Source organism: Psammomys obesus, unplaced genomic scaffold (assembly GCF_907164565.1).
Source record: "Psammomys obesus unplaced genomic scaffold, mPsaObe1.curated_primary_1811, whole genome shotgun sequence".
NCBI classification, from domain to species: Eukaryota; Metazoa; Chordata; class Mammalia; order Rodentia; family Muridae; genus Psammomys; species Psammomys obesus.
In genome coordinates, this window is record NW_026596149.1 from 10,345,019 (window position 1) to 10,362,940 (window position 17,922).

General features: G+C 45.7%; 1 protein-coding gene across 3 annotated transcripts in view; it reads left to right on the forward strand.

Annotated features, from left to right (window-relative positions):
• Frmd4a (FERM domain containing 4A) overlaps window positions 1–17,922 on the forward strand; it is a 434,715-nt gene that overhangs the window by 397,419 nt on the left and 19,374 nt on the right. For all 3 annotated transcript variants that reach the window (XM_055593785.1, XM_055593784.1, XM_055593786.1), the window contains exons 15-16: window positions 10,281–10,414; window positions 14,328–14,450. In XM_055593785.1, coding sequence (XP_055449760.1) covers window positions 10,281–10,414; window positions 14,328–14,450 — 257 coding nt within the window. The remainder of the gene's footprint in view (window positions 1–10,280; window positions 10,415–14,327; window positions 14,451–17,922) is intronic.

A 17,922-nucleotide genomic window follows, 5' to 3' on the forward strand; every position in this document is an offset into this window, starting at 1 on the left:
TTTCTTTCTACCCTTCTCAGTACCGCAACATCATGCATAACCGGACCATATAACAATGCTGTCATATTTCCATAATATAAACATTTATTTTAACTCCTAAGGGATGTTATGCTTTGATTTTGACCATAGCTTTGGGTCCACTGCTGGGAACAGCTCCCTCTTCCCCATCCCCACCTCAGACATTGCCAAAGGGGTCAGTGCTGCCAGGATTTGTTTACACTGGACTATAGAACCTTGAGTGCGAGTGGCAAAAACTCCTTCTGCTGAATGGATGTTTCTGAACTCCATTGTTCAGGGCTGGCCTGGGCACTGGGGAGAGGGGTGTGGCCAATATGCACAGCATTTACAAACATATTGCTTCTCTGAAAAAAAAAGTTTGAGTATTGTGTCTTGATACAAAATAGAGATAAAGTAGTTCCAAGCTAATAGCAGCTTTAAAAGCAGTTTCTCTATTTAAGGGTGTGTAACTGCCTTTAATATTGCTAGGAAGTCCACTCTTTGGTATCTGAGGCCTCTAATGCTAAAGAAATTAAGGAATACCATCATTATCCATTACAAAAATCAGAAGTTCATGCACACCGATGTTCTCAATATAAACAGGGCAGGAGAGGTGGCAACTAGCATTGAAAAAGGCACATGGTTCTGTAGTTAATTGAGCTTGGGGTCCAGACATGTTACACAGGAGCTCCCATGAGGTAACTGTTGGCTTATAGCCTCGTGGAGACCCGCTGGGTATGTCTCATCCTTCAGAGCTAAAGGTCTGTGTTGGGCAAAATCTCCATGTGTAGGAGTTCAGGAAATCTGCTAACTGACCACCAGAAAGGGAGAGAGTAAGTAGGGGCATTTAGTCACAGTGGGCTGGAAGAGCTTGGATGTTTCTCCAGATTTGGAGATAGCTTTGGCCATGGTGTTTTGTTCACAATGGGCTCCAAGTAACAAATCGTTCGTTTGTTCAAATACAGTTTGAGAGAACAACTATAAATTCAGACCATTCATTCAGCTGAGCTGTTTTTAGAGCTTGTTCTTTCTCTCTGCCAGCCCACCTTCTCTGTACGTGAGCTAGGGTAGGACCACTGCCTAAAGCCCTCAATCTAATTCCCGCACCGGGAAAGAAAGAAAAACAGAAGACACAAATCATTTGCAGGATCTTCAGAGGGTGTATTTCTTCCCTTCCCTTCCCCCATTCCTTGAAATGCGAGAGGGAAGGCTGTGGAGGAGGAATAACAAAACAAAAACAACTGTACTTGTCATACATTTCACTAGCTGAAGACACGAGGTCTTTTCATAGCTTGTCTGGAAGTGAGAGTCTAAGATTTGGGTCAGCACTGTTTTGAGTTTTGAGGATTTGCCTTCATGGAATAGTCAGGACTTCCGGGGGAGTGGAGAGGCTGCCATAGATGTGATTTTGCTCTCAGGCTATTTTAAACAAGTGGCACAAACCCACTTAGGAAATACCCAGTGTTCTGCAGGGCCCCATGTCTTACTATATTAGCCATCCAAACCAGTGTGTGTGTGTGTGTGTGTGTGTGTGTGTGTGTGTGTGTGTGTGTGAGAGAGAGAGAGAGAGAGAAAGAGAGAGATGAATTGAGGTGTAAAAATTTGGCTGTGTGGTTGATTTGAAGGCGTCTGAGTCTTCTTCTATTTGTTCAAGCAGGAACATGAAGACTACGGTGACAGATCTGTGGTTTTAAAAGTAAAACCACACCCAAACCTGCATTCTACTACAATTCCACGGCTCTGACCCTTTTCATTCTAGGAAAAACATGTTGTGTTCAGCCCTGACAGCGGCCCTGCCTGGGATGGGTCCATCTTCTTTATTCCCACATTCTCCTTCTCTGAATGCAAACACTTCCTTCCATTGTGAGGATGTTTATTAATAACTAGTGTAAAAATGTCGATGCCAGCTATTTGACATCTCTCCCCACAGAGAGAAGATCTAGGCGCCTACAAGCTGTGTGCTTGTAGCTGCATCCAGAGCTCTCACTGCACGACTCTGCTATAAATTGTGCAGCATTTTTTTTTTTTTTTGTTTAGTGTTTCCTTTCTTTTTTTGTCACTAGTCTGTCTTCTTCCTGGATCTTTCTCTGGCCTTTGAGACTTTTCTACCAGCTGTGCGGTGCCTCTCCTTTTAGGTACAAGATGAACTGCATTCCAGAGGCCTTAAATTTGGTCCTAACCTCGGCTCTGCTGTTGGGTACAGCCTCCCAGGCACTGCCAAGGAGGTTGTTTATGCTGGACCGTGAAACTGGGCAGGCTGCAAAAGCCCTGTCTGCAGAATGGATGTTTCTGGACTCATCTGAGTAGGTCTGGCCTGAGTTAAAAATGAGAGAAAAATGGAAGGCGGCGCCTTCCACTTCTATTTGGTGGAGGGTGAGGGTGACAAAGGCACTTGTATGGCCATATTTGTGCCCTCAAGTGTTAATATAAAGGTATACTTGGCTGTTAAAGAGAGCTAAGATTGACACTATAGCGTCTGAGCGAATGGCTTTCAGGGGTAAAGTTTTAAACACTAGAAGACAGCTCTCCCTGCCATCTCCCACACATGCCACTCTGTTTCTACTCAGCCAAACTCCGGGTTCAACTTCCCAGTCTCTGCTAAGAGCACAGAATAAGGATCATTGAGATTTGCAATTAATCTCCAAACCTGCATATTACAATAGAGCAGCAGCCCTGAGGCAGCGAGATCAGCAACCTGGGTTCTTGAGCTAAGGAATGGAACTCAGATGCATCAAAAGTAATGGTTTCAATCAGAAACTTTACCACAGGTGCTTAACTTTTAAACACTGATTGTCTCTCTGTTTATCTCCTTCCCTTCGTCTTACCACGGAGTACGCCCACGTTTAAACGACGTTCATATTTTCACTTTTGGCAAAACGTGCCACTGACTCTCTCCCCTGAGAACAAAGCCATCCCAAAGACTTCCAGCCACCATCGCAAGGTGCTTGCTTTTCCAAGAACTCCCATTTCACTACTCTTTGAACTAGACCATTCCATTTGTAAAACCTCCAAGACCAATGAGAACTTCCAGCACACATTGTTCATGTGGGAAACCACGTTGACTTCACAGAGATGGCCCCTCAAGGTAGCATGTTGATCCTGCCATCTGCAACGTGGCATTATGTCACAGGGTCTCTGAGACATCTTTGATGCAGAAATTCATCCTTGAGAATTTGTCTGGGAAGTAAATATCTTTTTATCATAAAGAGGAGTCTAACTCCTTTCTCCATATTTATTCCTGGTTATCTGCCAAACCTTTTCCTCACAGCTTCTACCGATCTGCTGGGACGTGGCTGTTTTTATTATATATGTGTATGTATATCTGATATAGATATATATATATACATAGATATGTATATATGATATATATACATACATAGATATTTATATAAATTTTTTTCATTTTCCCCCCAAAGGCCAAAACAGGCAGTCATTTCCTTCCCTTGCTTTTACAACAACAAATTTCTTTCTTGCTGGGATGGTGGTGATGTTACTAATTGTGTTAAATTTCCCCTCCTTCCAAAGAGGAAAGCACCCTTCCTCCTTCTGGATTGGGGCAGCAGCGGTTGGGGGGTGTGTGGAATACGACTGGTCATCAGCATTTGTGTGTGAGAACAGATGCCCAGGTCCTTGTGTATCCTCAGCAGGATGCAAACTCATATCCGGTGCTGACCAGCTTGGGGTCTTTGGAATGACTGCAGCAAATCCTCCATCACAGCTGAGTGAGGAGAGCCTTCCGCATGCTCACCAGGACAGAGCCGCTCTTCGCTCCGCTGCCCTGCACATGTGGTCCTTCCCACATACAGCTGCTGCCAGTCTGAAGTCTAGATTCCCCAGCTGGCAAACCAGTCCCAAGTCCACAGTAATAGCTGTGATGTCAGCTGCCTTCCTCCGAAGATCCGCAAGTGCCCTCTGAAAATGACTTTCTTGGAGCAACAGTCTCTGTCTAGCTGTGCTTGGATAAGAATCATTTTCCCGGGATGGAGGGTGTAGCTCACTTGGTGGAATACTTGCCTAGCACACCTAAAGCCCTGAATTCAGCCCCAGCACCGTATAAACCAAGTGTGGTAGTGTTCATGCGGGAACTCAGTAAGCAGAGGCAGGAGGGTCAAGGTCATACTCGAGCATGTAGATATAGTTCAAGGTTACCTTGTCTCCAAACTATACCTATGAGCAGTTCTTCCCCACTGGCGGCCTAGCTCAGTCAGACCCTTTGGGTGAGAAGTGTAGTGTCAGGCCGGCGCGGACAGTTACTGTGCTATGCTTCACTCTTCTAGCATCCAAGTAGAGATCTGCTAAGTGCTAACTCAGGAAAGGTTTTTCTTGAGAAAAACCAATCTCATCTGGCGATTGGTTTCCCTGACAGTCAATCAGAGGGAGGCTAAAACCTCTCAGAAAAGTGATCATCAAGAAGCCAGGCTAGTCCCCTGTGCTACAGGTGCCTTCCCTGGCAACCATGGTGCCTTCTGTCCTCACTGACTTGCTTGTCTTCCACTCCTCCAGCGGCAGCACTGGGGGCTGACAGGATGTCTCCCCCAAATCACCTTGTACATGGAAGGGGCTCCAGGAGCATCTGGTGTTGTACTGGGGAATCTTAGACCCCCACTGGCTTCCTCTCCTTCTGCCTTCTCTTGCATTTTGAGACCAGAGTATGCAGAACTGTGGAACAAGTTCGTTGGGAAGGTGGATACAGCCCACAGGGTGGTGCCATGGCACCCTAGCAGCCACATAGTTCCCACCCTCATGGCGTGTCCATTCAAGGGACAAAACGGGCCCCACAGAGCAAAGCTTGAATCCCTTCCCAGCCTCCCTGTGCCACCATGACCTCCACTGAGAATGTCGAGGCAAAGCTTCTCTGAGGAGTCAGTGAAGTGGAGCATGTAAGAAGACCCTGCTGAGTTCCATAAGCAAAACAGAACAGAACAAAACAAACAAAAACTCACTTTCCCTTCTGCCCGAAAGCCGCCTGGACTGTTAGGGCCACATCTGCCCCCGTTGCTCGTTTCCTTGCTGGTGTACTCGGTGCTTCTCCTTTTACAGTACGGACCGTTCTGAAATGGAGATTGCAGCCCCCTAGTAAAAGCCAGGAAAGACCTTTAATAGCAATAACTAGTATTCGTGTGGCATTCCATAGGTTCTGGGTTATCTGCTGGCATCTTCCAAGCATTGCTTCTCTTCATTCTCCCAATATTTGAAGAGCCCTGTTTTGATTGCTCTGTGTGCAGGCAAGGAAACCGAGACTCAGAGAACTCCTCCAATCTCCCCCACCCCAGCCATCCCAGAGCCACTCAGTAGCTGAGCTGAAACATATTCAACGCCAGTCACCGAGACCCCAGGAGCGCAGGCTCCTGCTGTAGAAGGGCACGGTACCAGTCTGTTTCCCAAAGGCTGTTCTGAATGTCCTTTTCCGTAGAGCTGTGTGTCACTTGGTAGACACTCCCCCTGCTAAAGGGGGCTCCTGTATCAGCCGTTCTTTCAGAAATGCTCGTCTCACTTGCTTCTCACTGCACCATCTCACTGTTCCTTTCATCTCTCCCCGGGCAGAGATGAAACAGTCTTAGCTACTGTTTTTTTTCAATGTGTAAATTTTGAAATTTCACTCATCTGGGTAGAGATGATCCATCCATCTTCTTAGTTCATCTTACAGGCAGCTCCAGTTTAAGTCTATTTAGCATTCACGGTCACGGATATTAGCTTTGGCCCATTGCTAGAAGAAGAGATAAATCCTTTAGGCATTTGCTGGTCATTCGACATGCCCCGCCCCACCCTCCACCACTGCCAGAAGGCGGCAACAGCATCAGTGATAGAATGCTTCTCATTTCTAGAGGTTTGGGTGGTCAAGGAAGGAGGAAGGACGTTGTACTGGATATAAATTCTGCTGGCAAAATTTGCAGAAGTGAAGGCTAATGGCTGGGAAGGAATTGCCTGAGTTAGTTGTTTATTCAGTAATCAGTGCTTCAAGTTTGGAGGCATTTTAGAAGATTGGTCGGATAGCCATTTTATAGATAGGACAGCGATGGTTCTTAAAAGGTTGAAACTCCAAAGCCTTGTATTGTTCAACAGTAGTTAGGGATGACAACCCCAATGTCTTTCTCAGTCACTGCCCTTTCCAAAGATAGCAGATTTCTGTGTTTTGTCAGTTTTATAGACTTCCATATAACCCTAAAGAGATCTTGCAAGTACAATATGTATGGGTTCAAATAATTGATAATGGACAAATTATAGCACCAGACTTCCGCAAGTCCAAATACAGACTATGAAATTGTTTTTTGTCAGCTGGATGTGGTGGTGTACCCCTTTATTCCTAGAATTTGAGAGGCAGGGGCAAGTGATCACTGTGATCCAAGACTAACCTGGGCTACATAGTGAGACCCTGTCTCCAGACAAGCAAACTAGATGGACAGGGTAAAGTATCATATTTTGTGTGTCTTAAACTTTTAGTTTGAGACAATCCCATTGGCCTGAGGTCCTGATTCAGTTTCTGTTATGGAGGTGGCCAACCCAGAGAGCATCTTGCCCCTTGATTTCTGCCTGGTTTGCTGGCTTCCTATCTTTCTCCCTTTTAAGAGGCGAGAGTCCATTCAGGGAATGTCAAGAGATCACTTGTGGAGGACGCTCAGCCTCACAGAGAGCTATGGGCCTCTTCTCCTCCAGATGATCTTTGAGGGGCTCTCAGTGAGCTCATTCTGAGACTTGTGGCCATCTCTCCTCTGGGTGGCCATATGCCCTCAGCTACAGGTCACAGCCAGTAGTAGCTTACCCTTCTCTTTTCAAATGCAGAAGGTCAACCCGCCACCGCTCCCCTGCCAAAACAGGGTTTCTCTGTGTAGCCCTGGCCATCCTGGAGTTCACGTCATAGATCAGGCTGCCCTTAAACTCAGAGATTCGCCTGCCTCTGCCTCCCAAGTGCTGGGATTAAAGGCGTGCACCACTGCCCGGCAAATGCACCAAGTTTATGTGGAGCTGCCGTAAGCTTGTGAAACACGGGGTGGAGTCCAGTAAGTATCCAGGTCACATTCCCAACTCTATCTGCAGTAGCCCCTGAGGCAGATGTGCAGTCTTGGTGCTTAGGAAACATCGTTTCAAGGTACTGCCTCTACCTATCATTGCTTCTTTCTGTAGATGGAGCTTTAGAGTCCTCACTCTATCCTGCATTGTTGAGTGAACTTAACTTTGACTGGTACCTCATTAGAAAGGAACAGTTCATTTCAACTGTTTCTCTAATCCTATGCCACTTACAGCAAATCAACCTCTATGTGAAGAATTTACCTAGTCCAGGCACTAAGTGTTTTAGAAGCATTATCTCATCCGTTCATTTACTGCTGAGATAGGAGAGCAAGCACCTTATTCAACAGCCTCCCATATAATGAATGGCATAGACTTTATCAAATCCAGATGTTTTCCATCTGCCTGGCTGTCCAGTTACTATTAAAAGGGAAACCTGTGTGTCCAGAGTAGCCTGGTTCAGTTGCTTGCGGAGGTGTAACGGAGCCTCCAGGAGCTGTATTCCTCCTGAAGGAATTTCCGGGCTCACGGTGTGCAGTGGAGCCAGCTAGCGTTTGGGGTGCCAGCTATATGCAGACAGACTCAGGAGCCATCAAGCCTGCCAAGGCTCTCTAGCCCATCAAATGTGGGTAGGTATTTAAGTTAATTATTAGAAATAATAATTTAGGTAGCAGTAATGAACCCTGCTACTCAAGGCCAAATCTTTACTAATCCTGTAACAGCAGACAATCATCCACAAATTGTATGCTTGCTTCCCAAAATTTAATGTGTTGTGGTGAGTTGTGTCATTCCTGAACATCACAAATTCTTAGTTTGACTCAATAAATCATCAGTTCCTATTGAGAGGTTAGGCAAGGGTGAAGGGGAAACGGTGAATTTTTCACTCCATGCTAGAAATTCTTTAATCTTTTTGGACCCACGTTTTCCCCAGGCCTGTTTTTAAAGTCTGACTTCCTTCTAGTATTATTTTACATCCTTATTAATTTTTTAGATGATGGAACAGAGAATGCCTCATTAAATTTTCCTGTCTTCAAATGCGAATGGTGCTGGGTACTAAGAGACCCAATTATGATTCATAATGACTTTTCCAGTTTGCATTAGATGGACGTAGCCTGGAGAGGGTTTAGAGCTGATAAGCACAAGGCAGTAGGCCTAGGACTGTGAAAGACCTGAGCCTCTGGTAAAAGAGGGCGCCTGCAATAAGATCCAGTGATGCGATACCTGAGAAAGGCACATCTGGATTTAGTCTGTGAGAACCATGAGGTAATGGAGTCTCAGCAAGGATCCAGACTTTGCTCTGTTTGCTATTGAATTTGGACACCTGCAACTAAAGCATGTCAAAAACTCGGGAAAGAGTTACAACATGATTCAAAGCTTGGAAGGTAGCTTCCATAACAGAATGATACAAGCAGCAGATTATTATTATTTTTTTACTGGGATGAGATACAATTTAATCATAGCACCCAAGTATACAACTGACAATATTTTTTATTTGTTCCCAGGGAGGCATAAAGATGGTTTGTTTTTACAGTGATAGATGTCTTCAATTTCAAGCTCAAATGGGCCAGAAAAGGGAGAGAACAAAAGCCGAAGTCAGAGTCACATTGTACTTAGACACTGAGATGTCTTCCTTACTGGGATCATAGGGATCTAGCAGAATCGGAGTGAAGGGAATATGCGCTTCCTGATCAGAGACCTTAAAGATTAAGATGGAGTGTTTAGAGGTGTTTGGGTCTAGCAGTGTTGTTTAATGCAAAGGCACAGAAGTCTTCCAAAGACTCAGGATTCTGAGACATCTGAGGTCGCCTCCGCACCATTATCTGGTCACTAAGCCATCCAAACGTTCAATTGTCTCTTATGGAAATAGAGTTTCTAACCCCCACCCTACCACCACAGAGTCCTCCTGGTAATTTTATCTGAATTGCTTTTCTTGTGTTGCTTAATTCATGGTGAGCTGACATCTTGAAAACAGCATCTGGATCCAGGTCCACAGTGGTCATCGCTATCCATTTATATCTCTAGTTGTTCCCAGCAAGGTGTTTCAATTTTCGCTGTAGAGTTGTTCATCTTTAACTACCCTAGCCTAAGTCTCTAGACTGGCTTCCTGTAGTCCAGGCTGATCTTGAACTTTTGTCCCTCCTGCCTCAACATCGTGAGAAACTGAAGTTACAGACATACACGAGCTCTCTAGGGATGTGAAATTGTTGGATAGTGCTGGTGGTGGTATGGTCTGAGCCCCTGGCTGCACACTCAGATATATCTTCTGATTTCTAACAGTTCTGCTATTTTGGAGGTGAGAAGAGATGCAGCCACTAATCTGGCTTTTTCTAGTACATGAATACACCTTCTATAACCCATCAAGGTAGAAAGGGCTACCGGCCTCCCTACAAGAAACCTGCCCCAGAAGCCTGACACTACAGCCTTGAAATTATTCTGTTGGTGTAAGCCAAATTCCTCTAGTTGGCATCTTCAACTCATGTTTCTTTTGTTTGGTTTACAATGTTGCCTTCTAAAAAGTTTTCATACCTACCAGCCTGACACATGCAGATATTCTAGCCAGGAAAGCACGGAAAATATGTATAATTCATTTGAAAAGTATGTATCACTCTATATTATATTCCCTTCATGAAGAGAGAATTTTTTCAGAATGCAGCACTCAGATAAAATAGTGGAAAAAATTCTAATTGTGTTTTGTGTGTGTGTGTGTGCATGCGTGCGTGCGTGCGTGCGTGCCTGTCTGTCTGCCTGTATCTTCTGGAGAAAAGGCCAAAAGCAAATGCATAATGTGATAGTTATCTCTAGGTGACCAGTTTATTATTTTTATACCTGTCTACATTGCCAAATATCTTACAATGAACAGATATTATCATTGCACTAAGCAAAAACCAACATCTTTCAGTAGACAGAAGAAAATTTAAAGCCTGTCTTAAAACTACTAATATTAACTTGAACTTTACTCCCTCCCTTCCTTGTGTAAACTGTATTAACATTGTCTGGTGAGAGCAAAACAGGTATGTGACACGTGTTAAGCTAATCAGAAATGACAGCATTCTTGCTCAGGAGTGTCGGCTTTCCTGCCCATGCTCTGAGGAGCTGTATATTCCATGTGGTATTGGAATTTACTCCTCATGCTTGGAACCCTGCACACCTGTCTCATTTCACGCTCCTTGATTCCCAGGGTAAATCCCATATCCCGTATGAGCTCCAGTGAAATTCATTAGTGGTCCAGATGTGTGTCCCCTGTCATTTGGCCTAGTAACCCTGCTGTTCGTCGACAGGTTCTCAAGAATCAGATAGCTCGCAGTCGGCCAAGAAAGACATGCTGGCTGCCCTGAAATCCAGGCAGGAAGCTCTGGAGGAGACGCTGCGCCAGCGGCTGGAGGAGCTGAAGAGATTGTGTCTCCGGGAAGCTGTAAGCAATTAAGTCTGTGTTGTTTGTCATGTCATACATCTTCGGTATGGACAAGAGACAGGGTGGAGACAATACAGGCTGACTTTGAGGAAAACGAGCGCCCTCCCTCTGCAGTGCTGGGAACACCACACCTCTGTGATACCCTCTGTCAAAAGCGAGGTATTGAGGAAACACTAGTGCCAGTTAAAACAGTCCCTACCTGACTCTCATACATGACACATACATCCTGAGGCTATATGGCAGTCGCTTTAACAGACCCAAAGCAGTGCTCGGCATACCGCAGTGTGCAGGACACGTCCTCACATGACTCTCCCTCGTTCCACATAATGTCCTACCACTGTCTTGCTTCCCAGGAGCGTATGCCTGTTCATTGCTGGGAAAGCCTTAGCTTCCTCTGAATTTGTCTTTGGACACAATGTAGCTTCACTGGAGGCCAAACAAGGACACCCGGATGTCACCTGAAATATACAGGCATCCCTTTAAGCCTGCTGATCTTCAGTTCCTTTAGCTCTTTCTTTTTAAAAATGGAGTCTTTTCCTAGTTTGGTGCTGCTGCTGTTGGTAGTGGTGGTGGTTTGTTGGGTCTTTGTTATTGTTGTTTTTGCTTGTTTGTTTGTTTCTGTGCAACTGGGGATTGAACCTGTGGCCTCACACATGCTAGGTTAGTGTTCTTCCACTGAGCTATATATATATACCCAGCATAGTGACTCATTTAAGTTTCAAGTAAAGCAATGTTGCATTGGGCTAGAGAGATGGTTCAACAGATAAAGCACTTGCTTCGCAAGTGTGGGGACCTGAGTTGAATCCCAAGAACTCAGATAAAAGCCTGGTGGAGTAGAACACGCCTGTAATGTCTGTGGTGAGATAGGAGGCAGTGATCCAGCTAGCCTAGCATACTCAGTGACAAGAAAACAAAGAGGCCTTGTCTCAAACAAGGCTGAAGATGAATGCTGACACCCAAGGGTTGTCCTTGACCTCCACACACAGCCACAGTGTCCACCCCCAACCCCATACCCCACAATGTCTTCCTCAGCCTGTTTCAGTGCTGGTCTCAAGTATGGAGAGTATGTAGAGAACCCACAGTCTGCTTTGCCACATATTGAAATGTCCATTCCTCCCTTCTGTTGATTCCACAACTCTCTGTTAGAAGTTCACTTCTTGGTGTAATACATACACTCGTGTGCACGTGTGTGTGTGTGTGTGTGTCTGTGTGCTTCACATGAGCACAATGTGGGGTTGCTCTCCTGGGAGTGGCTGTGTTCCACAGACCGTGACCAAAAGCTCCGTGGCTAAACAGCTCTGAACGGGAAGCATAAAAAGGGTCCCTAACGAAATCCAGGAGGTGAATGCCCCTCCCCCACAAATAATAATGCCTTGCAGCAGGAAGGAGGAAACAGTGGGCCTGAGAGTGAGATCATATTATATTTCAACTTGGCTTAATTACGTCTGGATTGATTTAAACTGGAGCTTGCTCAAGGCAGAACCACATTAGCAGAAATCCATTGCAAATCAGGAAAGCCATGGGCCTGACTGGGGTGGGGGCTGGGGGCGGGCATGTGCTATATGATACTGTAAATATTAGCAACATTTTTGCTTTTTAATAAAGACTATACTTGGAGGAGAGAGAAAAAATACGGGTTTTGGTGTCTGCCTCTCATAATTTGTAAAGCCTTGTTTTGTGTTTAATAAAAGAAGTCCCTAAGCCAAGCAAAGAGTATACATTACGGCATGTCAGAAGCATGTCAAGGCAAGGCCAGCATGTGCCATAAAAGTTTCGCAAACCCAATATAAGGAAAACAAAAGCTCCTACTTCCTCCAACTTTGAGTATACAAAATATAGCTTAGGTAGAAACAACCCTAAAAGCCAGCCCTTTGTCCACGTCCTGTTGATTTCCCCAAAGTCCCTTGACACAGGGAGATAAAGGGGCCTAGGAGCTAAGTCTCTGCTCACACATCTCCAGGCTCAAGTGGCAGGAAACACTGTTTGACCCCTTGGGAAGCAAGCATCAGAGTGAGGCAGTGTGGGAACTGTGGGCCTTTACAGCAAGAGGGCCCACTGCTGCACATTAAATTACTTCCTCACCGTGTGGCTCTGGTTACCTATGAAATCAGATTAAGTATCTGGAGAATCAAGACCCTGACCTGGGTACTTTCAAGCAGATGGTGGAAAATCAGTAGCCTTGTTTTAAAAATATAGACTGAAACCACAAACACTCCAGAGTTACAAATCCATGACAATGTTAGGAACCTCTCTTTCCTTTTCATAAGTGTCAGAAAAGGAAGTCCTGACAGTTTGCTATTTATATATATATTAAAATAAGAATCGTAACAGGTTGTTATTTGTAGAAGGCCTGAGAAGGGAGCAGGTACGCAGTCACAGGATAAACATGCAACTATCTGAGAGACACTTGAACCTTTTTGTAACAGAGAATACTGCAGAGGCAGTCATCAAACAGTGGGTCATCTTGCTCTAACATTCTAAACTGTCTACTAAGGATTAAATTAAAAGATCCCAGAAACTACTTCCAGTGATATGAGCACAGAGAAGGGGAGGCTCAGGAGGGGGTACTTGTGCACACACACTCCCTGTAGGACTTTTGGGGACCCTTCCTGTGCCTGCTGTGGGCACCCAGGCCTGGGATGCCCTGCTGAAGGCACTGAGTGGGGTTGTCAGCCTCTTCTGGTGTTGCAGTGACTTCCTGTCTAGCTCCCACAGCCCGGGTCAGCTGCAGACTTAAACCGATCCTCATTCAGCCCAGATGTAACACACTCATGCGTGGCCTTCTGAGTCATTCCTCAGGTCATCCATGCTGGCCCATAGTCACTGTGGAGCCTGGCATCTTCTCACTATCGTTGTGTCCATATGGTAGCTAGGTAGCTTTCCAGAGCCCTAGACACACCAGAAATCCCCCCCCTCGTGTGTGTATGTATTTCTTCTGTTCATGTTTAGTTTTTCTCACACAAAAATTTAGTGGTTGGTTGTTTTAAGACAGGGTCTCACTATGTAGCCAAGGCTGGCCTTGAACTCGTGGTCCTGCTGCTGAGTATTGGGGATATAAGCTTGCAAAGGCATACCCGGTCTTTGAGGTCAGCCTGCCACTGTTGAGTTTGGGGCCAGAGTTGAATGATGATCACATAGTCAGTCTTTTCTAGGGAGTGCATTTTCCCAGCATTTACCAAACAGGTGACACCCCCCATAAGAAAACTTGTTTGGGAAAAAAGAAAGAAGGAAACAAACAAAAACCAAGCACAAACAAACAAAAAAAAACCCCTTCAGTTTCTGGGTGAAAATAAAGGATGCGTGTGCAAAGAACGAGCTGCATTGATTGCTGCCGTCTGGCCATGTGGCCTCTCTTCACACAGAGCAGGATCACAGGAAACGTTTGCCAGATCAGCAGATGAATGAAAGTGGACTACTGTGGAGTCCAAGGGAAATTCTGCTTCCTAGAACAAAATCTGGGGGGAAGGAAACAACAAAGCACATCTGTTCTGTAGAGAAGGGGATTCTGACATTCATTTCTTGTAGAGGTTAAATTGTATAATTCGAACTCTCCTCTCCTGCCCCACCACCAGCACTGGGGATTGCTCAGGGCTTCAGGCATACTGGGCAGACACACGGCCACTGAAATATATCTGTGAATCTTTTTTTTTTTTTTGGGGGGGGGAGGGTTCATTTTTTTTGTGTGTCTTCTGAAGCAGGGTTTCATTAGTTAGCCAACCTGGTCTTAAATTCCCACCTCAGCCTGAGTGACTGGGTTGCAAGTCCATACCTTCAGATCCACCTAGCTCACGAACTCTTATTTAGGCACAGTGCTTAATGCACATCGGATCTGTGCGTCGCACTCTGTGCCCTAGAACAAAGACAAGCAGGCACGCCCTATTTACAGCCCCTGAATGCTCTTCTGCACGTGCAGGAACTCACAGGCAAACTGCCTGTTGAATATCCCCTGGATCCAGGAGAGGAGCCACCCATTGTTCGGAGAAGAATTGGAACAGCTTTCAAGCTGGATGAACAGAAAATCCTGCCTAAAGGAGAGGTATGTTCCTCTGATGTTGGAGTCTTTCCCATTATCCCTTTCACATTATCTTTGTTTGCCCCACTTGTCAGGGCTCCTAGGCTCTCTGCAATGTCTTCATTGGTTCCAAATGCCCGTGTTTTTCCTTTTAACCTTTCTTGGGTGAGCTGGCTAGTTGCTTTATGGTTTTCCTTACAGGCTGAGTTTGCTTGCCTTAGTGCACATAGTTGGGTCTCTGTTGTTTATCTAACACTGTAGACCATTTGCAATTGGCCAGTTAAGGTTGGGGAGAACATTCCAGTAACATGCAAATACATGTGTCTGTAATGGCCTTCCAGCCCTTTGTTACTCTTGGTATAGCCTGATGCGTGCTCTGTGGAAGAAAACACAGTTCTCGTTGGCTGGGGAATGACAAGAAAGGCCTGCCCTCTCCTATCTTACGTCACATGGCGGCTAAAATCACTGCATAGACATGCATCCTCCACTTGTTCTGTCATGGCCTCAGTTGTCAGTATTTGGAAAAGCCATATTTCCGACATGATTTTTATCTTCTTTGCATGGAACCCTGGTGAGAGCTGAGACTGGGGAATTCATATTGGAGGTTAATCAAAGCCCAGCTGGGCATGGTGGCACACACCTTTAATCCTAGCACTTGGGAGGCAAAGACAGGCAGATCGTTGAGTTTCAGTCTAGCCTGGTCTCATAGTGAGTTCCAGGACAGCCAAAGTTGCATAGGGAGACACTGTCTTGAATGAAAGAATGAATGAATGAATGAATGAATGAATAGATAGATAGATAGATAGATAGATAAATAAATAAATAAATAAATAAATAAATAAATAAATAAATAAATAAATAAATATCCAACCCTCGTCCAAGAGAAACAAAAAGCCAGGTGCCAGATTCACCTTCAGACCTCAAGGTCTCCCCAATTTTCTTCTGGTTAGAGTTACTTAATCATTAATATTCTAGGCAATAGAAGACTCAAGAACACTTCAGGACTCAAAGCCTGGCATGTCAGTTATTCTTGTGCTGGGACAAAATGTCCTGGCAAGAGCAGAGGAAGGAAGGGGGGGAGGGAGGGCTGGCTTACTTTGCCTCACAGTTTGAGCGTACAGTCATCCTGGGGAAGGCTTGGCGGCAGAAGCCTGAGGTGGCTGGTCACACTGTGTCTGAAGTCAGGAAGCAGGAAGTGGTGAGCGCTGCTGCTCAGCTTACCTCCTCTTCTCGTGGAACCAGCGTCACTCATGTTTAGGGAGGGTCTTCCCATTTTAGATAACTTAGTCTACAAAAAATCCCTCACAGATATATGATAATTCAGAGTAACCACCACAAAGGGAAAGAAAAGCAAGGCACTTTGGGCCCTTTAAGGAACTTGGAGAAGGACATTTTCCTAAAGAAAGGTCAGTGGGAAGGCGGAGGGCTTGACCAGGCCTGTGCCTAAGACCTGTAGTCCTGGATCCCTGCTCGGCACAGCAGAGCGCTTCATCCAGAGTGATACATCTATTCCTCCTCCATATGTTCCAGTTCTTGGTGCTTCCCTCCCAGTGTTATCACTAGGATTAAATGAACCAGAAGACAGTGTCACTGAATACTGGACACATGCCTGATGCTCAACCAACAGCTGCTGGAAATTGAGATGATCTGTGGAGGAAGGGGAGACTTAGAGCACCATGTGGTCAGGTGTCTTTGAAAGCTGGGTCGTCATTACAACTTAAGCTTTAAAAAGCACCCCGTGCTTAATGAGCAACCTTCCATGCGCGGTTGAGTTTCCCGATGTTTCCCCCCACCCCTCACTTTCCAAGAAAGCCAACTCTAGGGCTCTGGGAATTCCATGCCTGCCCCCGTGCATCTTTTTGAAATTCATAAAAAGGAAGCAGATAGGATTCTGCAGCATCCCCTCCTGACAGGAAGAGCCTCACTTTTGTCCTGTAATGCCCCAGCTCTCCTGGATATTGGCTTTGCTTTCCTGGCCATGGGGCTGTTTCCACAGACATTTCATCTTGGCCTTGACTGGGTTGGAATATCATGACTTGTTCTGGACGCCTACAAATCTCAGGGTCAGTGACTTGGACCAGAGCTATCATAACCGCCCAGGAACAGCTGCTTTAGGGAGTCCATATTCAGATGGGGTTTTGTCCCTGACTCAAGGTTCTGGGCAGGAATCCATGCTGATATCCTTCTTCCTCTGAGAGAACAAGTGTGGCCAGCGCTGGAAGGATTTGGAAGGAGTTTATTGTCTAAGTGGCTCCTTTTAGCCCTTACTTTTTCCTCCCACTCCTGGTTCCTGCCTCCTCTAGACTTGAAGTGCTCAGAGGTCAATGAAACGATGCAAAGAGTATTTTCCTTAGTAGGCCTCCCCATCCCCAACCCCCAGCCTGGCCTGTTGTGCTCAGAGACATATTATTGAGCCACCATAATAGGAAGACATGTGGAATCCGGGAAACACAGCAGTCTCCTCTTCCTTAGTTTGGTCAATTCCTGCCAAATTTTAATGTAACCACAAATCACCTAGCACAAGACATGTGGTCTTCAATGGTCATGTGTGGGTACTGGGAAAAGAGAAGCTGCTGTACACTCATCATAGGGTTATGCAGTGCGGGCTTCCTCAGAGTCTGTATCTCCTGTGAGCTCGTAGAACGTGCCCAGGCTGCTAGCCCTTGTTCCCACCAGATACTCAAACTCTGGAGTAACTTAAACTGCTCTGGGCTAGCTTCCAGGAAGTGGCTTCACTAGTAAGTCAGTTTTCTTTCTTGTTACTATGACAAAATGCCCGACAAAAGGAACTTGGATAGCAAAGGTTTTATTCTGGCTCCTGCTTTCAAGGACTATCATTTCATCGTGGAGAGGAAGCTGGGGCTTATGTTGAGGCTTGTTAACTCTTGGCATCAGATAGGAAAAAGACTGCTTAGGCAGGAGGCTGAGTTTAACACTACGAAACCCTCCCACCCAGACACATTTCTAGCCATCTACTTCTTCTATCTAGGACTCACTTCCTAAAGATTACCAGCAGCTGGTAGCCAGACACAAGGGGTAGTTTACATCCAAAGTATAAAACCGGGAAGAAGAGAAAAAACAACAAAGCGAGCTCCTTGGTACTTAAGGGGATTCCGAATTCAATCACAGATCCTAAGGCACCTGCGTGACCTGCCTGCAACCCTAGCACCCGCTGGGATGGGTACAGCTGCAGGAGACATCTGGACAATAGGCCAGCAGCAAATGCTCTGTCCAGGGCACTAATCTTGTGGGTCTTCCAGGCATATCTGACACCCATAGCCTCATTTCTTCCAGGTCCAGAACTCAGGGGAGACTCATCTTGGTGAAAGGGCCAAAGGAAGTGATAGAGATAGGAGGGAGTTGCACAAGAAGGAGGGAAAGGAGAGCCTGAAACCTATCCAAGGAGCAGGGGAAAACTGGTTCTACTACCCACCCCCACACCATTAACCTTCTGGAGGGCCCACAAGGGCTTTCATGAACACAGTGTGAACAGAAC